This window comes from Psammomys obesus, unplaced genomic scaffold (genome assembly GCF_907164565.1).
Source record: "Psammomys obesus unplaced genomic scaffold, mPsaObe1.curated_primary_1811, whole genome shotgun sequence".
NCBI lineage: Eukaryota > Metazoa > Chordata > Mammalia > Rodentia > Muridae > Psammomys > Psammomys obesus.
This window is the reverse complement of record NW_026585895.1, coordinates 46122223-46142939: the sequence shown is the minus strand read 5'-3', so window position 1 is coordinate 46142939 and position 20717 is coordinate 46122223. Positions and strand designations below refer to the sequence as shown.

The following is a 20717-nucleotide window of genomic DNA, read 5'->3' as shown; positions in this document are numbered from 1 at the left end:
ACATCCCACTTCTTCAAGGCATTTTTTCCCTCCATACCCAGCTCTCTTGCATTTTAACATATATCAGGCTGGTTTGAAGCCTCGATGAGGCCCTCCCTGGTTTGTCCAATGGATTCTATGCTTTTCCCATCATTCTACTTTTCATGATCATTACTCTCATGCTGGCTGCTCCCAGTGAACTAGGAGATTCAGGAGAGTGGGTTGCATGACTCACTATTTCCCCTGCGGTGTCTGAGCACAGACGACGCATACATGGCTGTCCATAATGCTTTGCTGAAAGCATGGTGCCTCTCGCACCATGTGAAGACTGCACCCTCCTCCCACCAGAAGTGCGCCATTAAAGGTGTAGGTATGTAGCTGAGCAGAGTACTTGTCCATGATGCAGGAGGCTCTGGTGGTGGTGCCCAGCACCTCATGTAACCAGGCAGGGGGACAAACACCTATGATCGCAGTACTTGGGAGCTAGAGGCAGGGGAATCAGGAAGTCAGTGTCATCCTTGACTACATAGTGAGTTCGAAACCAGTCTGGGCTACATGAGACTTTTTCTAGAAAGGGAGAGAGGAGGATGGGGGAGTGGAGAAGGAGGAGGACGAGGAGAAAGGAAGGGGGAAGGTAAGTTGGAAAGAAAAGAGAAAAGGAGGAAGGGAAGAAGGAAGGAAAAAATAAAAGGAAAGAGGAAGGGAAGAAGGGAGGAAAGAAGGAAGGAAGGAAGGGAGGAAGGGAGGGAGGAAGGAAGGAAGTAAAAAGAAAGGAAGGAAGGAAAATGCACGGGTGGAGGAATGATGGTCCCTAGCAGTCAGTAGTCCCCGTTTGTCTGGGTAACCTGTGAGCTGTCATGAAGGTGCTGTGTGTTGGACGTCAGCCCCAGACTTGCATGGCAAGGTCTTTACTTGGGTGTGCTCCTGTCTGGTGGGTAGCTGGGCTGCTAGGTTTAGGTGAGTAGGGAATTGGAGGGGATGAGGATACTGGGTATTTCCCTAGAATCCTCTGTGGGTGTAGTCTCACCAGGGACAGGAGGCTTAGAATTCAAAGCTTTTTTTTGTTTCATCTGTCAAAACATCAAAGGTCTTTGAATCCTGACCACAAGCATTTCCCAGTTCAGCTTCTAGGTTTACCTGTTAAAATGTCTGCTGCCATAGGAACGCAGTCCAGGACAGGTGAATTCACACTAGCAGCTGACCCTCCTACCCTTCGGTCCTCCTTCTAAGTCTCAACAGAGAGACGGGACATTTCTCCGGTTACCCCCTGACCTACAGAGAATGTCCTAGCAGGGGTGCCCCACAGCCTTGGCTCAATGTCCATGCCTCAGGCCAGTCTCTCCTCATCCTGACCTAAGGTCTCAACATTCAGGACCTGCTGGTGTGCTGGCCTGCTGGCGTGCGGGTCTCCTGGCGAGCTGGTCTCCTGGTGTGTGGTCCGTGTGAAGAGAGCACTTTTGTCTTCTCCTCCACGCTGTCTCTGTTTGTATAGCTCAAGTCCCTCCAATCTCACAGCAGCCACAGCCAACGTGCTGTGGCACTCAGGTCATGCCAGACTCAGCCCGTTCTTGTCCTGGACTGTGGGCGCCAAGGGCAGGGCCTGGCTGTCTAGCTAGGTCCCCCATCTGAGCTGATTGCCTTCAGGAGACCATCCCCCACCCCTAAGCACTGGTGTCCACAATACACTTGAGGAACATTGTATCATCTTTTACGTAGGCGTGTTTGAGTGACTGCAGCTTGTTGAGGGGGAAGAACAGCGGACAGCCGCTGGCCACGTTGGTCTCGCTCTGTGGCCGCTGGAAGGAGGCCGAGCTCAGGTCAGGCCGGAAGGCATCAATGGCATGCTCACGGTTGTTCTGGTCAAGGACCATGAAGGTGACCTGCACAGGAGAGGCCAGTGGATAGTCAGGCCTCAGAGAACAGCACTGGTCCTCACAGAAGCCCGGTGTTTAGGGTCATAGGGCTCCGTGCTCAGCACGCGGCTGTGCCTCTGACCCTTAGTTCACAGAGAGAGGAGGCCACAGAGCCAGCACTTCACATCCACGCTGGGGAGGGGCCCACGGGGTGCAAGGAACATCTGGTAGGGTAGCAGCTCCAGGCTTTGTCCTTCACTGGCCCGTCCAGCAGGAAGGCAGTGGAAAGTGTGTGTGCGCATATGTGCATGCGTGCATGAGTGTGTAAATCAGAGGTCACCATCAGGTGTCTTCCTCAGTTGCTCTCCATCTTTATTATTATTTTTAATTATTATTATCTTAGATGTGGAGCTCACTGGTTAAGTTATGCTGGTTGGTTAGCAAGCCCCGGGGGTCCTCATGTCTCCCTCTTCCTGGTTCTGGGATGACACGGGTCTGTACCTGCTTTTTGATGTTTGGGGGAATTGGATTCACCTTTTGGGCCATCTCCCTTGGCCAACAGCAGTGGGGATTCTGATGCCTCGAACATTGGCTGCTGAGACTAAGGCACACTGACAAGGAGGCAGGATGCAAGCACCCACATGTGCCTCCTGGCTCAGGAACTCTGGCTGGGACCTCCCCAGGCCAGGCAGAGACCAGACTTCTGCTGGAGGGCTTCTGCCATGCCCTGGGGCTTCCCCTGGGCTTCTGCTGTACCCGGAGCAGATCACATAACTCCCTGAAAGATAAATCACCTACAAACTCTACCCTGGCACAAGCCCTTGAGCACACCCCAGCAAACACAGCTTCCCATCACCTACTCAAGATGTTCTTAAGCTTGCTGGCACCGAAATCCCCGGGAAGAGCTCTCGACATCCCAGCACCCGGGTCTTCACCCTCCCTAAGGGTGCTCTGGTTCAGACACTGCAGCTCCTGCTCAGAGGGCTGGGGGAGCCTTGGCTACAGGATTTGCCCTCAGCTTCATCTTGTGAAAGGAAACTGATTACAGGAAGCTTGCCCAGATCTCAAGGCCATGGCTAAAGCTAGCAGGACCCAGGCTACAAAGCCCTCCCCAACCCAGTCTTTTCCCGGGCCTGTACCTTGTTCCGGAACGGCCAGGGCAGTAGAGCGTCATACTCCCCTCTCATGATCACAATGAACAGGGACAGGTGGGTCTTCTTGCCTGAGCCGTCCCCATTCAGGTACAAGCGCAGACACAGCTTGTAACCGTACTTGGCAGTATAGAAAGCTGAAAGGCGAAGCCAGTGTTAGCACGGGTGGGTGGGCAGTGCTGAGCAGTACAGATGAGGAGTGGGGTGCAGCAGGCAGCCGCCCGAGGATACTGGGGTGTGGGGTTCAGCTCTCTTCTAGGAGAGTGTCTGGGAAGGCCGCATGCTCGAAGCTTGCCTAGCTTCGGGGTTGGCACCTGGCTTTCTGATTTCTTGATGGATTCGACATCTGGCATTTAACGCTTCCCTGGGATGCCATGCTTCTTGCCTCACAGCTACACATGGAACCTGCCATTTTCACCAGCCCTCAAGTAACTGGAGACTGAGCCCCGGAAGGGGAAGTGGCTGGGCATTGTCGTACATCCTGGGTCAGAATTAGGGTCAAGACCCAGGCCTTCCAGATCATGGCACTGATTTTCTCTGTTGCCCAAAGGTTGGGCTCTCCCTGGAGGCTGGTGCGAGAAGGGCACTTCTCGGTTCTGCTAAAAACCATTGGGGATGGCCCCAGGGGGCAATTTTTGGGCTAGGGTCTGCTGCAACTCCTGGTGGCCAAGCCCAAGGCCCTCTGCGGCTCTCTCCCTGATGGCTCATTCCTAGGCAGAGCCCCGTGCAGCTCTGATCAGCCCCTGCTGGGGATCCCATCTCCTTGCCTTCACTTCATTTGTCTGTGAAGTGAGGCCTTGAGAACTAGCCCCTGCCAAGGCTCTCAGAGGTCGCATCCAGGAATAGCCTCGTCCTGGCAAGTGATGTGGTTTGAACAGACCCAGAGCTGCATGTAAATATTATATATATGTTCTCTATACACACAGAAACACACACACACACACACACACACACACACACACACGAGTGTTTTATCAGTCAGTGAATAACTACAGTTGCCAAGTCCCTATTCTGTTAAATCATTGTTCTGAGCAAGGGGCCCAGAAACAAAGAAGAACTACCCCATTCACTGACGCCCATGGTATTCCCACGGTGCCTGACTTGTTGGTCCTCTGCCTCCTAATGCAGATGGCTGGCTGGACAGTTTCTCCACCTGCTCCACTCTGGCGGTCAGACTTAGGCTCCCAGGCCCACAGTCTCAAGAAGAACCTGACTTGTATTCCTCTTTGCAGAGTGCAGTGGACTTTTGGGGAGGATTTGGCAAGGGCCCCAGCCTGACCCAGCATGGCTGTTTTCGCTTCATGTCTTCTAGGTCCCCTGGGGCCTGTCTCTCCTGCCACTTTTTGTGCCTGGGGGGAGTTACCTGGAGAGAAGAGGCTGACAGTCTTGCCACATGCCGACTCCCGGCACCGCCTAGTGACATTGGTGATCTTCCACAGGAAGGTGCCATCGAAGGAAGCCTCCTCCACGAGTCGCAGGCTCTGCTCAAGCTTGCCCAGGGCCTGGTCTTTTTGGGACAGGGTCTGCTGCAACTCCACCACCTGTGGGGAAGGCTGGTCAGCCAGAGGTGCCAACACCCAGCTTGGAGGAGCGCTGGGGATAGAGGGGCGCTGGAGCAGAGCGTGCAGGACCATCATGGCCCAGCGTGCTCTGAAGAGCCAATCAAGGCACGAAAGAAAACAGCCTGTCAGGATGTGAGCACTGACTATCCACTCTGGAGACCACATGTGGGACCAAGAAGGCACAGCCAGGAGCAATACAGGGAAGATGCAGCTTTGTGAGAAGAACTCTGTTCTTCTGCCCAGCAACCGAATGAGAAGCCAGGGAGGGAGCCCATGGACGGAGATCCTGGTGAACTCTAAGCAGACCCAAAGCATTGGATGGCATGGTGTTGGCTTTTACCCAAGTCTTGGATGGAGCTCACTGCTTTGAGAAGGGTGAATGACTAGAAGGCTGGGTGGCATAGGGGCTCCCCGATTGGACTCTGAAGACACACACGGCCATCTCCCTCACCTTCTGCTCCAGGCTCAGGATGTGCTCCCGGTCCAACTGGCTCTGGTGGAAGGAGGCGGCCAGCGCCAGATGGGAAGCCTCCACTTCCTTGTTGAGGACGGCAACAATGTTCTCAAACACGCGCAGCTTCTCCTCCAGCTGGGCCAACAGCTTCTCCCTCAGGAGCTGCTGCAGGGCCTGCTCTTCCTGGCTCTCACAGCAAGGTGCCCGGTAGCAGTCTACCTCCAGGTCCCCTGTCACTTGCGTGGCGGCCTGAAGCTGCAGCTCTGACAGGTTCCGCTCCAGCGCCATGGGCGTGGAGCCCAGGTTGGAGCCTGGCAAGGGCTTCCACTTCTTCAGGACCCCCAGCAGCAGGTAGAGGTGGGAGGCCTGGGAAGCGGCCTCATGCTCCTGCAAAGATTGTGGGCTCCCCTGACGAGAGAGTGAGGGTCGTTAGTGAACAGCGAAGTGGAGACATGGCCTCAAAGGTCACCAAGCAAAGCCAGATCCATTATCCCGTCAAAGGCTCTCTGTATGGGGTGGGGGCAGGGTGAAGCCGTGTGCAGGAATATAGTCCTTAGCTATGCTCACAAGGAGAATGCATCCCAGGCTTTAGCGTGACCATCCCATCCTGCCCTTGAGCAGGATGACAATTCAGGACCATGGAGAGGGGTGTGTGTTGGGGGGACACTTGAGTGATTCTACCACAAGGGCTTAGGTGAGGTGAGGCATTAAGAAGCTCGTCCTATAACGCAACAATGACTTAATGGTGGGATTTGTTGCTTGGTAACTCATTAGCAAAGGAGACACCCAGAGGAGGAGCTTGGTGCTTTGGGAAGGTTTGGAGAGGGAGAGGCACAGGGTCTGGGACCATGTACAGTTTTGGCATTCTGTCCCTTACCTTGAAGGAACAGCCAACGCCTGCAAAGGGACACTCGACTCTGGCCTCTGCCACGTCAGGGTGAGGGTTAACCTGTAAATGATAACCATGTCGCTGGATGCCAGGAGGGGCCCCCAGGCCACCCCAAGGGCTCACTGAAGGCAACAGGGGCCAACAAGGCTAGAACCGGCCAAGCAAATGACTTGGCCTACTCTGCTCCTTCTACCTGGCCTGCCTTGTTCCACATTAGGAGTCTCAGCTCTTCTAGAACTGTCCTCCAGAAAGAGGACCAGAGCCCTGCTGTCATTTGGAACAGCGCGATTTGTCCTGTTGGGACATAGTCCTCACAGTTCTGGAGCTAGCCCTTACTCTTCAGTTTCAGAATGCTGAACAGATACAGTGTACAAAGAGCTACATGAAAGTGGACTCTGCCTATAACCCCAATGAAAGGGCATTCTCCATTTGTCAGGACAGCTGAGATAAAGAGTGACAAGGACCTGTTCCAGTGACGACACAGGGCAACAAAAGCAAAATAGTATAGACACCTTGGGAAACTTATGGAAGTAATTTATTATTATTATTATTATTGTTACTGTTATTATTAATGTTATTATTATTATTTACAGGCCTCACTATATAGCCCTGGCTGGCTTGGAACTTGCTATGTACAACACGTTAGCCCTAAATTCACAGAAATCCTCCTGCCTCTGTCATCAAATCCTCTCCCAAGTGCTGGGACTAATGGTGGCATGCACCATCATACCCAGCCAGCCTTGAACTTCTGATTCCCCTGCCTCCGTTTCCTGAGTGCCAAGAAGGAGCATGTCACAAGTCTTGGTGTATTAGGTCACATGGGACTGAACCCAGAGCCTTGTGTGCCACCTTAGCATTCTACCGACTGGGCTACATTTCCGGCCCTATGGAAGTATTTCACAAAAAGCCAAGCCCCTACCCAAATCACTTGCTTACAACTCATAATCGACCTGAAGACAACTCACCTGTTCTGCTCCCAGGAATTTATTCAAGAGAAGCAGAAACTCATGTCTACACAGAGATGGGTGTGAATGCACACGGCAGCTTAATTCATAATAACCCTAACCAGGAAACCATCTAGGGACAGCTGGAGGAGAGTCAGGGTCACAAAATGTATCGCAAAAATTATCTGTTCCCTACAGAACCACATTCAGCCACCAAATGGAATTAATGCTAACATCCACTATAACACAGAGAGACCTTGAAGCCATTATGTTAAAAGGACTTTATGTTAAAAGAAGTTAGGTGTTAAAAGACCCCTTGTGGGGGGAGAAGCTGAAAGGGCTGGAGGGAGTTGGAGGGGTGTGCAGGGAATGACTAGCTCTTTGTGGAACAGAACGTTTGCCATCTCAGCATTGGGGACTCACCCGATTTTGTACCAGGACTTAATCAAACTGTACACCTAAAATGAGCACATTTTTTTTTCTACATGTAAATAATAGCTCGATTTTTTTTGAGAGCTTGTTTTGACAGAATAATCAACAGGGATGAAAGGAGGGGAGGCCAGAGGGCATCAGGCCTGAGCAGACACAAGGCTACAGGATTCGCTTTTAATTTTTTCTTTATTATTATTATTTATTACAATTTATTCACTTTGTATCCTGGCTGTAGGCCCCTCCCTCATCTCCTCCCCATCCCACTCTTCCTTTGTCTTCTCCTCCACTATGTCCCTCCCCTAGTCCACTGATATGGGAGGTTCTCCCCCCACTACCATCTGACCCTAGCCTATCAGGTCTTATCAGGAGTGTCTGGATCCTCTTTCTCTGTGGCCTAGTTAGGCCACTTCACCAGGTGGAGGTGATCAGAGAGTCAGTCACTGAGTCCATGTCAGAGACAGCTTCTGCTCCCCTTACTAGGGTATCCACATGGAGACTGAGCTGCCTGTGGTCTACATCTGAGCAGGTGGTCTAGGTCCTCTCCAAGCATGGTCCTTGGTTGATTCCTCAGTCTCTGCAGGACCCCCTAAGTCCAGATTTTTTGGCTCTGTTGGTCTTCTTCCAAGTAATCCAATTAAAAAATGGGGTACAGAGCTAAACAGAGAATTCTCAACACAGGAATATCAAACGGCAGAGAAACACTTAAAGAAATGCTCAGCATCCTTAGTCAACTGGAAAATGCAAATCAAAATGACTCTGAGATTCTACCTTATACCCATCAGAATGGCTAAGATCAAAAACTCAAGGGATGACACACGCTGGAGAGGATGTGGAGAAAGGGGAACCTCCTCCATTGCTGGTGCGATTGTAAACTTGTACAACCACTTTGGAAATCAATCTGGCGCTTTCTCAGACAATTAGGAATAGCGCTACCTCAAGATCCAGCCACACCACCCCTAGGCATATATCCAAAAGATGCTCAACCATACAACAAGGGCATTTACTCAACCATGTTCATAGCAGCTTTACTCAGAATAGCCAGAATCTGGAAACAACCTAGATGTCCCTCAACTGAAGAATGGACACAAAAATTATGGTACATTTACACAATGGAATACTATTCAGCAATTAAAAACAAGGAGATCATGAAATTTGCAGGCAAATAGATGGAACTAGAAAAAATCATCCTGAGTGAGGTAACACAGAAGCAGAAAGACACACATGGTATAGACTCGCTTATAAGTGGATATTAGACCTATAATATAGGATAAACATACTAAAATCTATAGTCCTAAAGAAGCTAAACAACAAGAAGGACCCTAGGGAAGATGCTCAATTCTCATTCAGAAGGGCAAACAGGATAGATACCGGCAGAGGGAGAAAACAGGGAACAGGACAAGAGCCTATCACAGAGGGCCTCTGAAAGACTCTACCCAGTAGGGTATCAAAGCAGATGCTGAGACTCATAGCCAAACTTTGGGCAGAGTGCAGGGAGCCTTATGGAAGAAGGGGGAGATAGAAAGAACAGAAAGGGACAGGAGCTCCACAGGGGTTCCCTTTTTAAAAAAGCGGATTCATTCATTGTTTTGGGATGTGGAGCCTAGCCTAGCAAAGCCCCACCCACCTGCACTACTGCCGTCTGCAGCAGGACAAGATGCTCCCACACAAGAATAGGAAACAGATGTTTAACGGGGGGGGGGGGGGGGCAGGCAGAGGGTGGCCTCGGCAGGGAGACACACTGGCTTTGGCAATCTGCCTCAGGGAAGCCTCCCAACAGGTCACTGCTGATGGTGCGTGGCCCAAGGACACCAGAGGCAGGTATGTCTGACCTGGGACCCTCTAGGGCCCTGTGACTTCTTCAGGTCCATGGTTCCCGTTCTTTGCGGCTTAAAGTTGACAGTCCTCAGAAGGAAGGAGAAGAAAGTGGGACAGCTAACACTGGAATTTAGACTTTGCCCACACAGTGGGATGTACCTGAGGGTAAGCAGGAGTTGTGGGTAAGACAGCCTGCTGTGGGGGCAGGGGGCACTCAAGAGATCTTCTGAGGGTCAGCCAGGCTGCCAGCTCTGAGTCTCAAGGTGGAGAGCAATAGTGCAGGGTGTCTGATGTCCTCTTCTGATCTCTATGTGCACCTGGGTGCGCACACACACATACACACACACACACACACACACACACACACACAACCAGGATCTAGGAAATAACATTTGATTCTGTTTTCTGAGGACCCCCACCCCCCGCAAAGGAAACTGTTTTGTTTTTTTTTTCTATCACTTTCTTCCCTCTGAGGTCCAGTGAAGAAGATTGATTTGTGGCTCTCAATAATGTCATGGCTTCTTCTAGAACCCCCAAATGACAGGAGTTTAAGCAGTCTAGTCTAATTTCCAGTGTGTATATGTAGTGGGCTCCTGCTACCCAGAGTTATGTCTTTTCTTTTGAATGATTTATTTATTTTTATTGCATGTGTGTCTATGTGAGGGTGTCAGATCCCCTGAAACTGGAGTTACAGACAGTTGAGAGCTACCATGTCGGGTGCTGGAAATTGAACCTGAGTCCTCTGGAAGAGTAGCCAGTGTGTTTAACCTCTGAGCCATCTCTCCACCACAAAATTTATCTGTTTACTTATTTTAAAACTGTTTTTGGTTTTTTGAGACAGGGTTTCTCTATGTATCCTTGGCTATCCTGGACTCATTCTGTAGATCAGGCTGGCCTTGAACTCACAGAGATCCACCTGCCTTTGCCTCCCGAGTGCTGGGATTGAAGCTGTGTGCTCTCACCACCTGGGTTGGGGTTATGTCTTTTCAAAATAGGGAATTCGTGGCACCATAAAATAACTCCTGTCCACCCTCAGAGTGGGTTCGGTCCACTACGCTGACTTCTGTTGTTTGTACTGAGTGGAAGCAGGCTACCTTTGAGGAAGGCCAGTAGGCCCTCTGTTCCTAGGGACTAGTGTGTGGGAAGACACTAATCATGTCCCTCTGGCATCTCTCCCCAGTCTCTGTATCTGTGTTGTTCGCCGATGTGGGCTAACCAGTGTGAACTCCCCATCCTAACATTCCTAAATCTGACAGTCTGCCCCTATAATCTTAGCAATCCAGTAGCATCCTGGTGGTCCCCTCGATTTACTAATAGGTATTACATCAAGGCCCACAGCAAAGAAGATTTTGGTACCTTAACCTAAACCACGTGGCAAAGCTGTTCTCCAACCCCTGCTTCGTAGACAACATTTTCTTCCCTTCAAGTGGAAAATCGGCCCAGATATAGGAACCTGGCGGGAGCAGTCATGGGTGACACAGACTAAAAGACCGTGTAGACACACAGGCTCCTGAGGTGGAAAGAGGACCCTACACTATCCGAGTGTGCAAAGAAACACAGGGTCCCTGTGAACAGGAGACAGGCATCCACAGGAGATGGGATGTTGGCTTTGGAGGTGGAGGGAAGGCCCGCAGTTCTGGAGGAACACGCTGGGGCCGGCACCCTCTGGTAGGACTTCTAGCCTTCAACACTGCCGGACTGTAAGTTTGTATCGTGTTAAACCATTAAGCATGTGGTGTGTTGTCACACTGACAGAGGTAACCAATAGGTGCGCTTACAAATATTACCTCATATTCTATAATAACTGTGAGAGGTATTAGTATTAGCTCGTGCAGCAGATGGAAACTACGACGCAGAGCACATAACTCTGCCAGTGCCGTGACACCAAGAAATAATAGGACAGCCAATCGTGGTGGCGCACACCTGTCATCCCAGCACTCAGGAGGCAGAGGCAGGTGGATCTCTGTGAGTCCGAGGCCAGCCTGGTCTACAAAGTGAGTCCATGACAGCCAACGCTACACACAGACTCTGTCTTGAAAAACCAAAACCCCAAAACAAGTGAAAAAGAATAGGACAGCAATTTTATAATTAATTAAAAATTTAACAATTAAATAAATTAAATAATTAAAATATGTAACTATTATTATAGTTAATATAAATATATGTATGTGTGTATACATACATATCTATCTATATCTATAGGTAGATAGATTAGACATGTATCTATAGATAGATAAGATACAGAGCGAGAGCGAGAGAGCGAGAGAGAGAGACCACCTCTGGAGCCCACATACCTCAAGTACATGGCTGATGGACTACAAGTCCCAGCACTCCTCCTGTCTCCATGCCTCACAGCACTGTATGTATGCATGGCCAAGCCCAGTTATTTTTTTTTTTTCTTTAAACACAGGTGTTGGGGATTTGAACATGTGCCCTCATGCTTACACAGCAGGCACTTTTATCTGCCTAGCCCCTCCCCAGCTCCCAGCCCCTGGTTTGTCTCCTATCCCAGCATTGCTTGTTCAGGAAGGTCATTCCAGCCAAGAATGGCCTCTCTAACTGCGTCACTGCTGACCTTCTAATACTTGCTTGCTCTGTTGGTAACTATCAGATGATTCTGCGCCCTTTGTATGGAGATAGTGATCTAGTACGGACTCACGAGGACAGGCTGATAAACAGATGGTGTGGGGGGGTTGTGGGATGGGCACCTTGGGCTGAACTCATCTGCTCTCCAGCCTGGCTTGTCTGTCCAGCTTCTGTCTCCTAAGTACCCTGGGACAGGCCGACAAACTTGGGAGTGACCACATGCAAAGGACTGGCTTAGTATTAGTCACTTTCCTTAGGTCAAAAGTCCCCCAAAGTTCCCATCAGGGGCAGGGTAAGAGGAGCCCCTGGTGTGGCCACGCAGTCAGCGTTCTTGCCCACTGAGGCATCTCTCCGGCCCCTTGCTTGGTTTGTCTTAAGGCAGCAAATTTCAACATATGCCCTTGCTGAGCCCTGGCGGTCCCTCAGTTCAGGCAGGAGAAAAAAATAGGTTAATCAGAAGGACTAGGCTCTGGACCCTCCTTCCATCCAAACCTCCTGCTTGTACTGTGTTCTGCTTGGGTTTTATCTTGATAAAGATGAAAAGACCTAAAGCTGTCAGATTAAAGTATCTCTGGCCCATGTTACCTAACATTTATATAAGTGGTGTTTTAATTTTGCCAAGAGGAGAGAACAGAACACGCCTTGAAAGGCACAGAGCCCATCCTTGTGCTTGCTGTACCTGTGGGGCACAGAGGCCCATGGGAGGGCATCTGCGTCTGCTCCCTTGTGGTAGCTGGTCCAGAGACAGCCAGATAGGGAGGTTCAGAAGTTCCTCCCTGGAAATGAACTTGGTCCTTATTCTCTGAAAGTCCATCAGAGGTGGGGCTGTATGGTGTGGGGGCTCCGAGAAACAGAAGGGAAAGCCCTTCAGTCAGCTCTGGGTAGGGCAGGAAGTCCCTTCACTCTCTGAATGACAGGGACTGGTGCAAAGGAAGGGGGACAGGTGTGGAGCCCTTTTGGAGCCCTGGCAGCTGTTGACCTATGACTCAGATGTCACAGATCCTGGGAAGAACCTTCTAGAACCAACTTAGCATCTTCATTTTGCCAAGCCAGAAGTAGGGTCTGGACTTCGCCTCCAACCATACCCTGAGGGACATAAACCCGTCCCTGTACACCAAGGTCTGGATCTATGGGCCTCGTTCACTGCTAGAGAGAGCTTTGGCTGAAGACAGCATTCATTTGTCTCACTGTGGGGACACAGAGGGTGACCAAACAGCAATCCTGGCCACTGAGGAGCTCTGGCATTGAAAGTCCTAGTACGTCTTCCTCCCATGTAAACCAAGAGGTCAGGTTCTATGCGGCATCTCCTGCGAGGTTGAACTTTTGGACCCACACAAGTTTTGTTTGGGATTTGAATTGTGAGAGTAACAAAAAGATAGCCATCCTTTTTCTGTATCTAGTAAAAGATTTACCAAAACCTCCTATCTACCTTCATGTCATTTCACAAAGAGGTATAAAGGAAGAAAACTGAATATATTTCCACACTTTCATTATTTTGTCATGAGCTGGCAGGATCTGAAAACCTCTGGGCTGCACAGACTCCCCACAAAGGTCCTTTCATCGTGTGTGTGTGTGTGTGTGTGTGTGTGTGTGTGTGTGTGTGTGATACCAGAATTCAAGGCCGTGTTGAATAAGTATGTCTCTCTGGCCTGTTCCAAAAATCCTCTTACACCTGGAAGCACAGCTTGGCTCACCCAAGAGGTGAGCTGAAAATGTCTTCTCTCTGTGTCAGGAACTGGCTGAACCTCCCAAGTAAAGGGCTAGAGAGTACGTAGTTTCGGGTTTTGATGCTTTTTTTGTAAGTGCTCAACTCTGCTACCACAGGGAGAAAGCAGCCACATATAATACGTGAGCGTGAGGATGGCTAGATACTAATAAAACTTTATTTACAGGAGCTGGAGAGATTGCTCAGAGGTTAAGAGCACTGGCTGTTCTTCCTAAAGGTCCTGAGTTCGATCCCCAGCAACCACAGCTCACAGCCACCTATAAGGAGATCTGGTGCATAATGAGATCTTGTGTATACATAATAAATAAATCTTTTTAAAAAAACTTTATTTACAGACATAGAGTTTGCACTTTATAGAGTCTTTATGGTTCCTAAATACAATTTCTCCATCGATTAAAAACGTATAAACCAGCAGACAGGCCTCTCTCTGTTGTGTCTGGTCAAGTCTCAGGTTGACTCTGAACATATTGGTGCAGCTAACCAAGCTGTCCTGCCCTGCATACCAGTGGTTTCATGCTTTAAAAATTAAGAAGTGCCCACTTCTGTACGCTCCAAGACGCTCTTCAGCTTCTGCTGTACCTCAGATTACCACCCACTACACTGTTTGTCCCCGGGAAAAACACAAAGGACGGGAAGGGGTGAATGTGGAGAGATTTGCAGGAGAAGCAGATGAGGTAATGGTTGGTGCCAGTCCTGCACGGCTCTCTGCAGCTATTTGTCTAAAGCAGCTGCCTGCTGAACATGAAAAGGACATCCGTGCGTGTCTGATGGAGAAAGCTGCCCAGATAGGAGCTCATGCTCTCTCAGGGGCTGGCCTTGATCCAGCTGCCTTTAAAGAGCTCTTCCCAGACTGGAAGGAGGAGAGGGTAGGAGGAGTTGATTCTCACACAAGGCCGAATCTTTGCTGTCTCTACTTTCAAGTTAGTGAAACAAAGAAAGCCCTTTTCATGTAAAAAACAAAACATATAAACTGTTCTTATCCTGTGGGCTGTATATAAAACCAGGGGATGCTCTGGATTTGGTCCTGGAGCCAGTTTGTGGGCCCCCTAGTCTAGTCAGTTCTAGTCTTAGTCAATTCTAAGTGGATCAGAATCTGCCAGGTGGCTTAGGGTAATGTGCTGCCATCACTGTGAACACCTGTCTCTACCTTGCTCATAAAGTGAATTCACGGTAGCCTCAGGACCAAAAAGGGATGCTCCCACACCTGTCAGGGGCCACCTGGGAGACTACCTACCTCTCCTTGGACCAGTCTCCATCCCCCTTCTCTTCCTTCACAAGGTCCCGATTAGCCGGGGAAAACTCTGTGACTGGCCAGCGAGCCCCAGGGGTCCATGTGCCCTCCTCCCCGCACTGGGGTGGCATGCATCATTACACACAGCTTTATTACATGGATCTTTATTACATGGATTCTAGTGCTGAAACTCAGGCCCTCACAGATGGAGCCAACTCATCAGTCTCCAAAAGATGGGTGGACAGCCCTCCCCACCCCCGCCCGCCTGTCTATTTTAACATACCTTCTCCTGAGTCAGAAGTCTTCCTGGATTCACAGGCTGGAGGCTGTTTGCGCTGCATTTAGGGCAGATCCTATCCTCACCATCTCTGGGGAAACAGGAACAAGTCTTCAGATAAGGCACTGCACCTTGCTGGCACCTGCCATTGGTCACTTGCCACCTTCCTGACAGATTTCAAAGCCCAGACCTTGTCTCTTACAGTAACACCACAGTCCTGGAGCTTCATTCCAAGCCTTCCAGGTCCCTGGAATCTGCTGTGTCCTGAAACTTGCAGTGAGTCACTTTTACAGCCCCACCTGCCTTGACCATGGTCCCTTCCTCATCCTTGAAGTGTGGTTCTGGATGTCCTACTGTAGAAATACTCATGCGAGCGCCTGGTTATAGGCCTCCACTGGAAGGATCCCATGCACCGACCTTCCCTTTTCAATTTTGCAAAAATTCTGAATTTTTCCCAATACTTCCAATCCCAAGGGTTTAGGTAAGGGATTATGGGCACGGAACTCCAACTGTTTTTCTCAGTAGCTAGTTCGTGGTCCTGGTTTCTTAATATTTGGCTATGGCAGGTGATCTTAGCCAACTGGAACAAGAAGAGACCTTAAGAGTGTATTTACCGGGAATGGGTGTCAGGTTCGGACCAGGGGGTCGTGCAAGACATGGTGTAAGTAGTTCTGACTTGATAGCGAGTGCTGCCAACCAAGCCCATTTCTATGTGAGAAAAAGGAGGCCATGGGGAGTGAGGGAAACACAGAGTGGGGAAGGCACCTCAGGCTGGGACCCTGCCTGCACTCTCCACCCAACTTCCGCTCATTCCTCTGCCAGGTTCTCAGTGGGGTGGGGGATGGGGGCCTCTATGAGCGCAGAGTGTCAGCTGGCCAGGAAGTCTAATCACTGTGGCCTCCGCCCCCACCTGGCCTTTCCACCGCCACAGCCTCCCGCCCTGTTCCTGCAGCCTGCTCCCCTTAGTCACCAAATGTGAACTTCTCATTTCACTGATTCAGTTTCCCCACACTCTTTTTTTTTTTTTTTTCTTTTTGTGGTTTTTCAAGACAGAGTTTCTTTGTGTAGCCTTGCCTGTTCTGGACTTGCTTTGTAGACCAGGCTGGCCTCAAACTCACAGAGATCCACCTGCCTCTGCCTCCCTGAGTGCTGGGATGACAGGCGTGAGCCACGGAGCCTGGCTCATTTTCCCAACACTCTTTAGCTGTAAGGTCCCAAAGAAAAGAGCAGACCAGTGGCCCAAGGTCGTCTAGGGGCTCTCTCCACCAGGACACCCACAGGAGGCAAGGCTCCTTGATCTCTCTGGGAGCCTTTGCAGTTCTCATCCATTCAATGGAGAAGTAATTGTATTGACTTTCTGCATGCTGATCTGAGGACACAGGGACAGGGTACTTGGCACACAGCAGGTGCCTAACAATTGCTAGGTGGTAATGCTGCTACTGATGCAGTTGTTTACGCATTAAGCACACATATATACCCTCCTGTATCTCTGCCAAACAGTGCTTTATCATAGTTCGGCATTTGCTGAGGAGGCCTAGGCTCATTATTATAAGAAGCTTTGAGACTATTACTGATGGACTCTTGTAACAATTTTGTGAGGCAGAAGGCAACTCCACAGGCCAGAAATAGGGGCGTGGAGACACCTAACGGTCACAGCAGGCCACACAGAAAGAAGTGGCTGAGAAGTGCTTAAAGTTTTACCATAATTATAGCTTTCTGTGGCTACCGGTCCATCTACCCACAGCCAGGGGGTCAGCACTCAGAAGAAAGGAGTGTGGAAATTGAGGCCCAGGGAGGTGCAGCTACCTCCCCACAGTCACCAGCTCCCGTCAGTCCCACCTCCCATCAGGGCTTCCTCCCTGGAAGTCCTCCCCACCGGCTCTTTGACCCCTCACCTCTGGTTCTCAGAGAGACAGGCTGTGCAGCACAGAGCTCTGGGCTCTGACGGGTCCTGGCAGGCAGCAGGGGTGCAACCAAACTGAAACTCGTTCTCATCAGGGGCCGAGCTGGAGGCCATCTTGAGGTTTCAGGTGGCCAGAGGGCCAGTCTTGTGGAGTCTGTAGAGAGAGGTGGGTTCTAGCCCGGGCCACCCATTCTGTTGACTTTATCTTCTCCTCTCTGGCTTCTGTGGTACGACGTCATAGCTGGGTCACAGCAGGGATGGAGTAGGAATTACCCTTTGTGGTTAAAAAAATCCCCTGGACAGAGGCTGAAAAACCTTTAGGAGTGTCCAGACATTTTTCAGAGTGAGAAAGAGCAAGAGACAGAGTCAGAGGAAGAGAGCAGCCTTGACTCTCCGGAGTCACGGTTCCTCTGCCTGAGAACCACAGCCTGGGGCTGGCTTCCTCTATCTCCTCCCCAAGGGCACCTTGGTGGAAAGGCCAAGGTTGGCCACTTGTCTTGTCGTTCCCCCACCCCCCCCCCCCCCTGAGCCATGCAGAATTCTCTGGGACCGTGGGTGGGGTGCTGACCGTGGGGCTCACCTTTCTGATGGGAATCCCCAAGGTCCTAGAAGCAGGTCCCAAATTCAAGTTCTGGGTCTGGTGGCCTTGGCTAAAAGTCACTCTCTCACACTGTGGCCCTATCTCTGAGAAAACAGATTACAACAAGTTCTCTGCAGGGTTGATGACTGAGGACCCTATGACCGAGGCAACCAGAGGCAGCAGGAAGGCTCCGGTGACTCCTCCCTGCCTGTGGCACTGTGCATCAGTCATGATGGTGACGAACGAACAAGGCCTTCCCCTCCCCTCCAAGGCCTCTGCACCTCAGGCTGAGCATCCTCCTCCTCCCAAGCCCCACTCAGGAAGTCATAGGTGGCTGTGCCTCTGGCCACAAGCCGACACCTCTCTGTTGAGAACACAGCACTAGACTAATCCAGGTCCCTGGGGATCCGCTCTCAGCAGCCAAGCTGTGCACAAAGAGCTAGTTAGGAAAACCACACCTCCAGCCAGCCACTGTGTGCTGGGCAGAATTCTCAGTCCTCACAACCCCTCAATGAAGCAAGGTGTGAGGCTCGGGGACACACGGGAGCAGTGGGAGCAGAACCAGGGCTTTCGTGCTCCCCCACAGGAGAGGTAAGAACAAGGCAGTGTGTGAAGTCTCGGAGCCTGAGGTGTGAGTTGGAGCATCCGGGTTGTCTCAGATTGCCAAATGACAAAGATGGCTTCTATATATCTTTCCACCCAACTGCACTGCTCTAGGGTTTGTAGATGGACACACTGCCTTCAGACCACAGACTCTGAGCTCAGACAGGTCTGAAATGGGGTCTTGGATTCACTGCGTGGTCTTTATATACATTGAAATAAGGTCTCACTGTGCACTCGTGGCTGGCTTAGAACTTGCTCTGTAAACCAGGTTGGCAGTAACTCACAGAGATCTGTTCACTTCTGCTTCCCAAGTGCTGGGATTAAAGGCCTGGGCCACCACACTTGACTCACCATGCCCAGCTCACCACGCCCAGCTCACCACACGGTCTTCAATGTGTCTGAGCCTCAGTTTCTGTCTCTGTAAAATGGGGGACAAAAACGTCTGTTTTACTCAGTTGTCAAGGTGATCAAATGAGATGGTGGGTGCTCTAGTTTCATTTCTTTGCTGTGATAAAACACCCTGATAAAAAGCAACATGAGAGGAAATTTATTTGGCTTGCAATTCCAGGTTAAAGTCTATCGTGGGGGGGGTTGTTTCTCACCGAGACCCTCTTCCCAGGTCATGCCAAGTCGGGAGTCAAGGGATAAACAGCTAGTCAAGTCACAGCCACAGTCAGGGACAGAGGCAAACAACTTCGTGGATGCTGGCTCCTTTGCTTGTGCTCAGTTTCTCCACTCTTACACAGTTCAGGACCCGCTGCCTAGGGAATGGTGCCACCCACAGCAGGCAGGGGGTCCCCACACCAATTAAGTCAATATGATAATCTCCCACCATGTGCCCACAGGCCAATGTAGACAACCTCTCGTTGAGGCTTTCTTCAACTTGACCGTGATAGCTAGCCCTCACACTAGGGGAAAGTGTGGCAGAGGTCGTGGCCCAAGTGACATGTTCCAAAAACTTCGGTAATTTACTCAGGTGATGGCCGTACCCGACTCGTTCCTCACAAGGAAAGAGGTTTAAAATGGCCTATTATGATTAACACAGTGTTTTTGCTTCTCTCGGCTTCTTTGAGCCTCCCAGGTGGTCAGGTCAGGTCAGACTCTTGCGATCTGATTCTAGATAAACTCAACTGCCCACCGTCTCTGGGATGATTCCAGAACATCAGGTGGCTACCGGCAAAGAGCTCACTCTTACCCTAAAGCCTTCATTCTCAGCTGATTCCTGCCCAGCCCCCTCAGCTGATGACCTTGAGCCTGCTTCCCTCAGAAAGGCATTTCTGTAACCCCTTCCCCAGCCTGAGCAAGAGTCCCCTCTACCCCCTCCCACACATGTGTCTTTCTTCTCCTGTTGGGACACGAGGGAGGCACCCAACCTTGTTGCTCCATTTGGCTTCTGGGTAGTTTTCTCCTGTCCTATTCTCACCTCCACTGCACTGATTCCCCCAACCACCAGCCTCGTCCATTCAGCATCAAAGTACTTGTACTAGGCTGTGGAGTGAGACAGCAGGTACTACTGTTTAGTGCTGTGTGTTAAGTACTTTGCTTTTCTGGGCACTGGGATCAAACCTAAGGCTCTGTCTGCACAAGTCCGTGCTTATTGAGCCACACCTTCAGCCTTGCTTTAAGTACTTTCTCTAACCTCTCGAAGATATTTCCCTCCAGTCTTTGGGCCGAAAGGCACAAGGCACAGATAAGTTGGGTGCCTTGCTCAAGACCTCCCAGCTAGGAAACCAGGAAGGAATGAGCCCAGATCTGTGCTTTAAAAATGAGCTTGGCCCTTATCCCAAATCCCTCTTCTAGATCTACTCTCTCTTCTCACTCTGCAGTAAAAAATAAAATAAAATAAAATAAAGAGGGCTGTCCCATACAGCTGCAGAAATGCCAGGGAATCTACTCAACGCTGTTAAAGGCCGGCGTGCTGTCAAATGCTCTGGGCCTGCCCTAGTTTCCGTCCTATCAGAAGCAGGCAGAGCCCTTAAACTTTCCTTCCATGACACCCCCTCCCTTCTCTCACCCAGGCACCTTTCAGAGTTCATTTTTACTCCGCTGTGGGTCTTCATGGGTCTCTTTCACCTCTTTCCCACCTTCACCCCCCTTGGTCCCATCTCCCTGGCTCCCAGAATGAGGAATCTCTACGTTCTGAGTAGCGGTGACCCGGCCTCCTAGTCTTTGGGGGAGCACCTGGGCCACACCCCACTTCCCTTGGAAGCTCTCGGTGACAGTGTTCAGCTTGGGATCCATGGCGCACATGCCGCCCATAGCCCGGGCATGCTGTCGGGTCGCCTGCCTATGACCCCTTTGCCTGGCCGCCCCCTTTCCTTCGGCAGGTGGTTGTCCGCCTGGCACATCAGGACGAGCTCCGAGCTGAGCTGCTGTGGCAAGGGACCAGAGGAAGGGCCGGGGGCTGAGTACCCTGGCGGGTTCTGCAGCACGAACCTGCGTCTAGATGCTCGCAAATCGGGACCTGCGCGCCGCTGCCTGCTCGCACCGGGCGGCAGAGTCCTCGGGGCAGGCAGAAGCCAAGAGAACTGGGTGGGCTGGGCTGGCTCCCGAGGCCGGCCGGGGGCGGGGCGAGCGCTCCGCCCCAGAAGAAACCGACAGGAGGTTGCCTGTGCCGGGGTCCAATACTAGCCGACAGGCAGTCTTGTCGTGCGTGCCACACGTGAGCTACTGAGTACAACGAATTAAGACACACACACACACACACACACACACACACACACACACACACA

The 20717-nt window shown here is 50.9% G+C and overlaps 1 protein-coding gene across 5 annotated transcripts; it reads right to left on the bottom strand.

Annotated features, from left to right (window-relative positions):
- Nucleotides 1–1020: 1020 nt before the first annotated feature.
- On the bottom strand, nt 1021–20687 carry Traf1 (TNF receptor associated factor 1). Of its 5 annotated transcripts, none has more exons than XM_055600461.1 (11): nt 20422–20687; nt 18270–18403; nt 17383–17486; nt 16795–17043; nt 15514–15607; nt 14906–14990; nt 5877–5948; nt 4997–5407; nt 4347–4524; nt 2972–3120; nt 1021–1859 (listed from the first exon to the last, which is right to left on the bottom strand). In XM_055600461.1, the coding sequence occupies exons 4-11, from the start codon at nt 16892–16894 to the stop codon at nt 1641–1643; spliced, it is 1308 nt and encodes a 435-aa protein (XP_055456436.1). In that variant the 5' UTR covers nt 16895–17043; nt 17383–17486; nt 18270–18403; nt 20422–20687; the 3' UTR covers nt 1021–1640. The 5 variants fall into 5 exon arrangements, with proteins under 5 accessions (XP_055456436.1, XP_055456435.1, XP_055456437.1 ...); XM_055600460.1 differs by having other exon boundaries at nt 18337–18403; XM_055600462.1 differs by lacking the exon at nt 15514–15607 and having other exon boundaries at nt 18337–18403.
- Between the last annotated feature and the right edge of the window lie 30 nt (nt 20688–20717).

Bases quoted from the DNA above. Each gene is read 5' to 3' on its own strand.
- Traf1 (XM_055600461.1), bottom strand. From the start codon at position 16,894: ATGAGAACGAGTTTCAGTTTGGTTGCACCCCTGCTGCCTGCCAGGACC. The intron at 15,608-16,794 runs GTGAGGGGTCAA...TTTCTCACATAG, and splicing joins TGTCTCTCTGAGAACCAGAG to AAATGGGCTTGGTTGGCAGC. The intron at 14,991-15,513 runs GTAAATACACTC...CTGTTTCCCCAG, and splicing joins GAACCTGACACCCATTCCCG to AGATGGTGAGGATAGGATCT.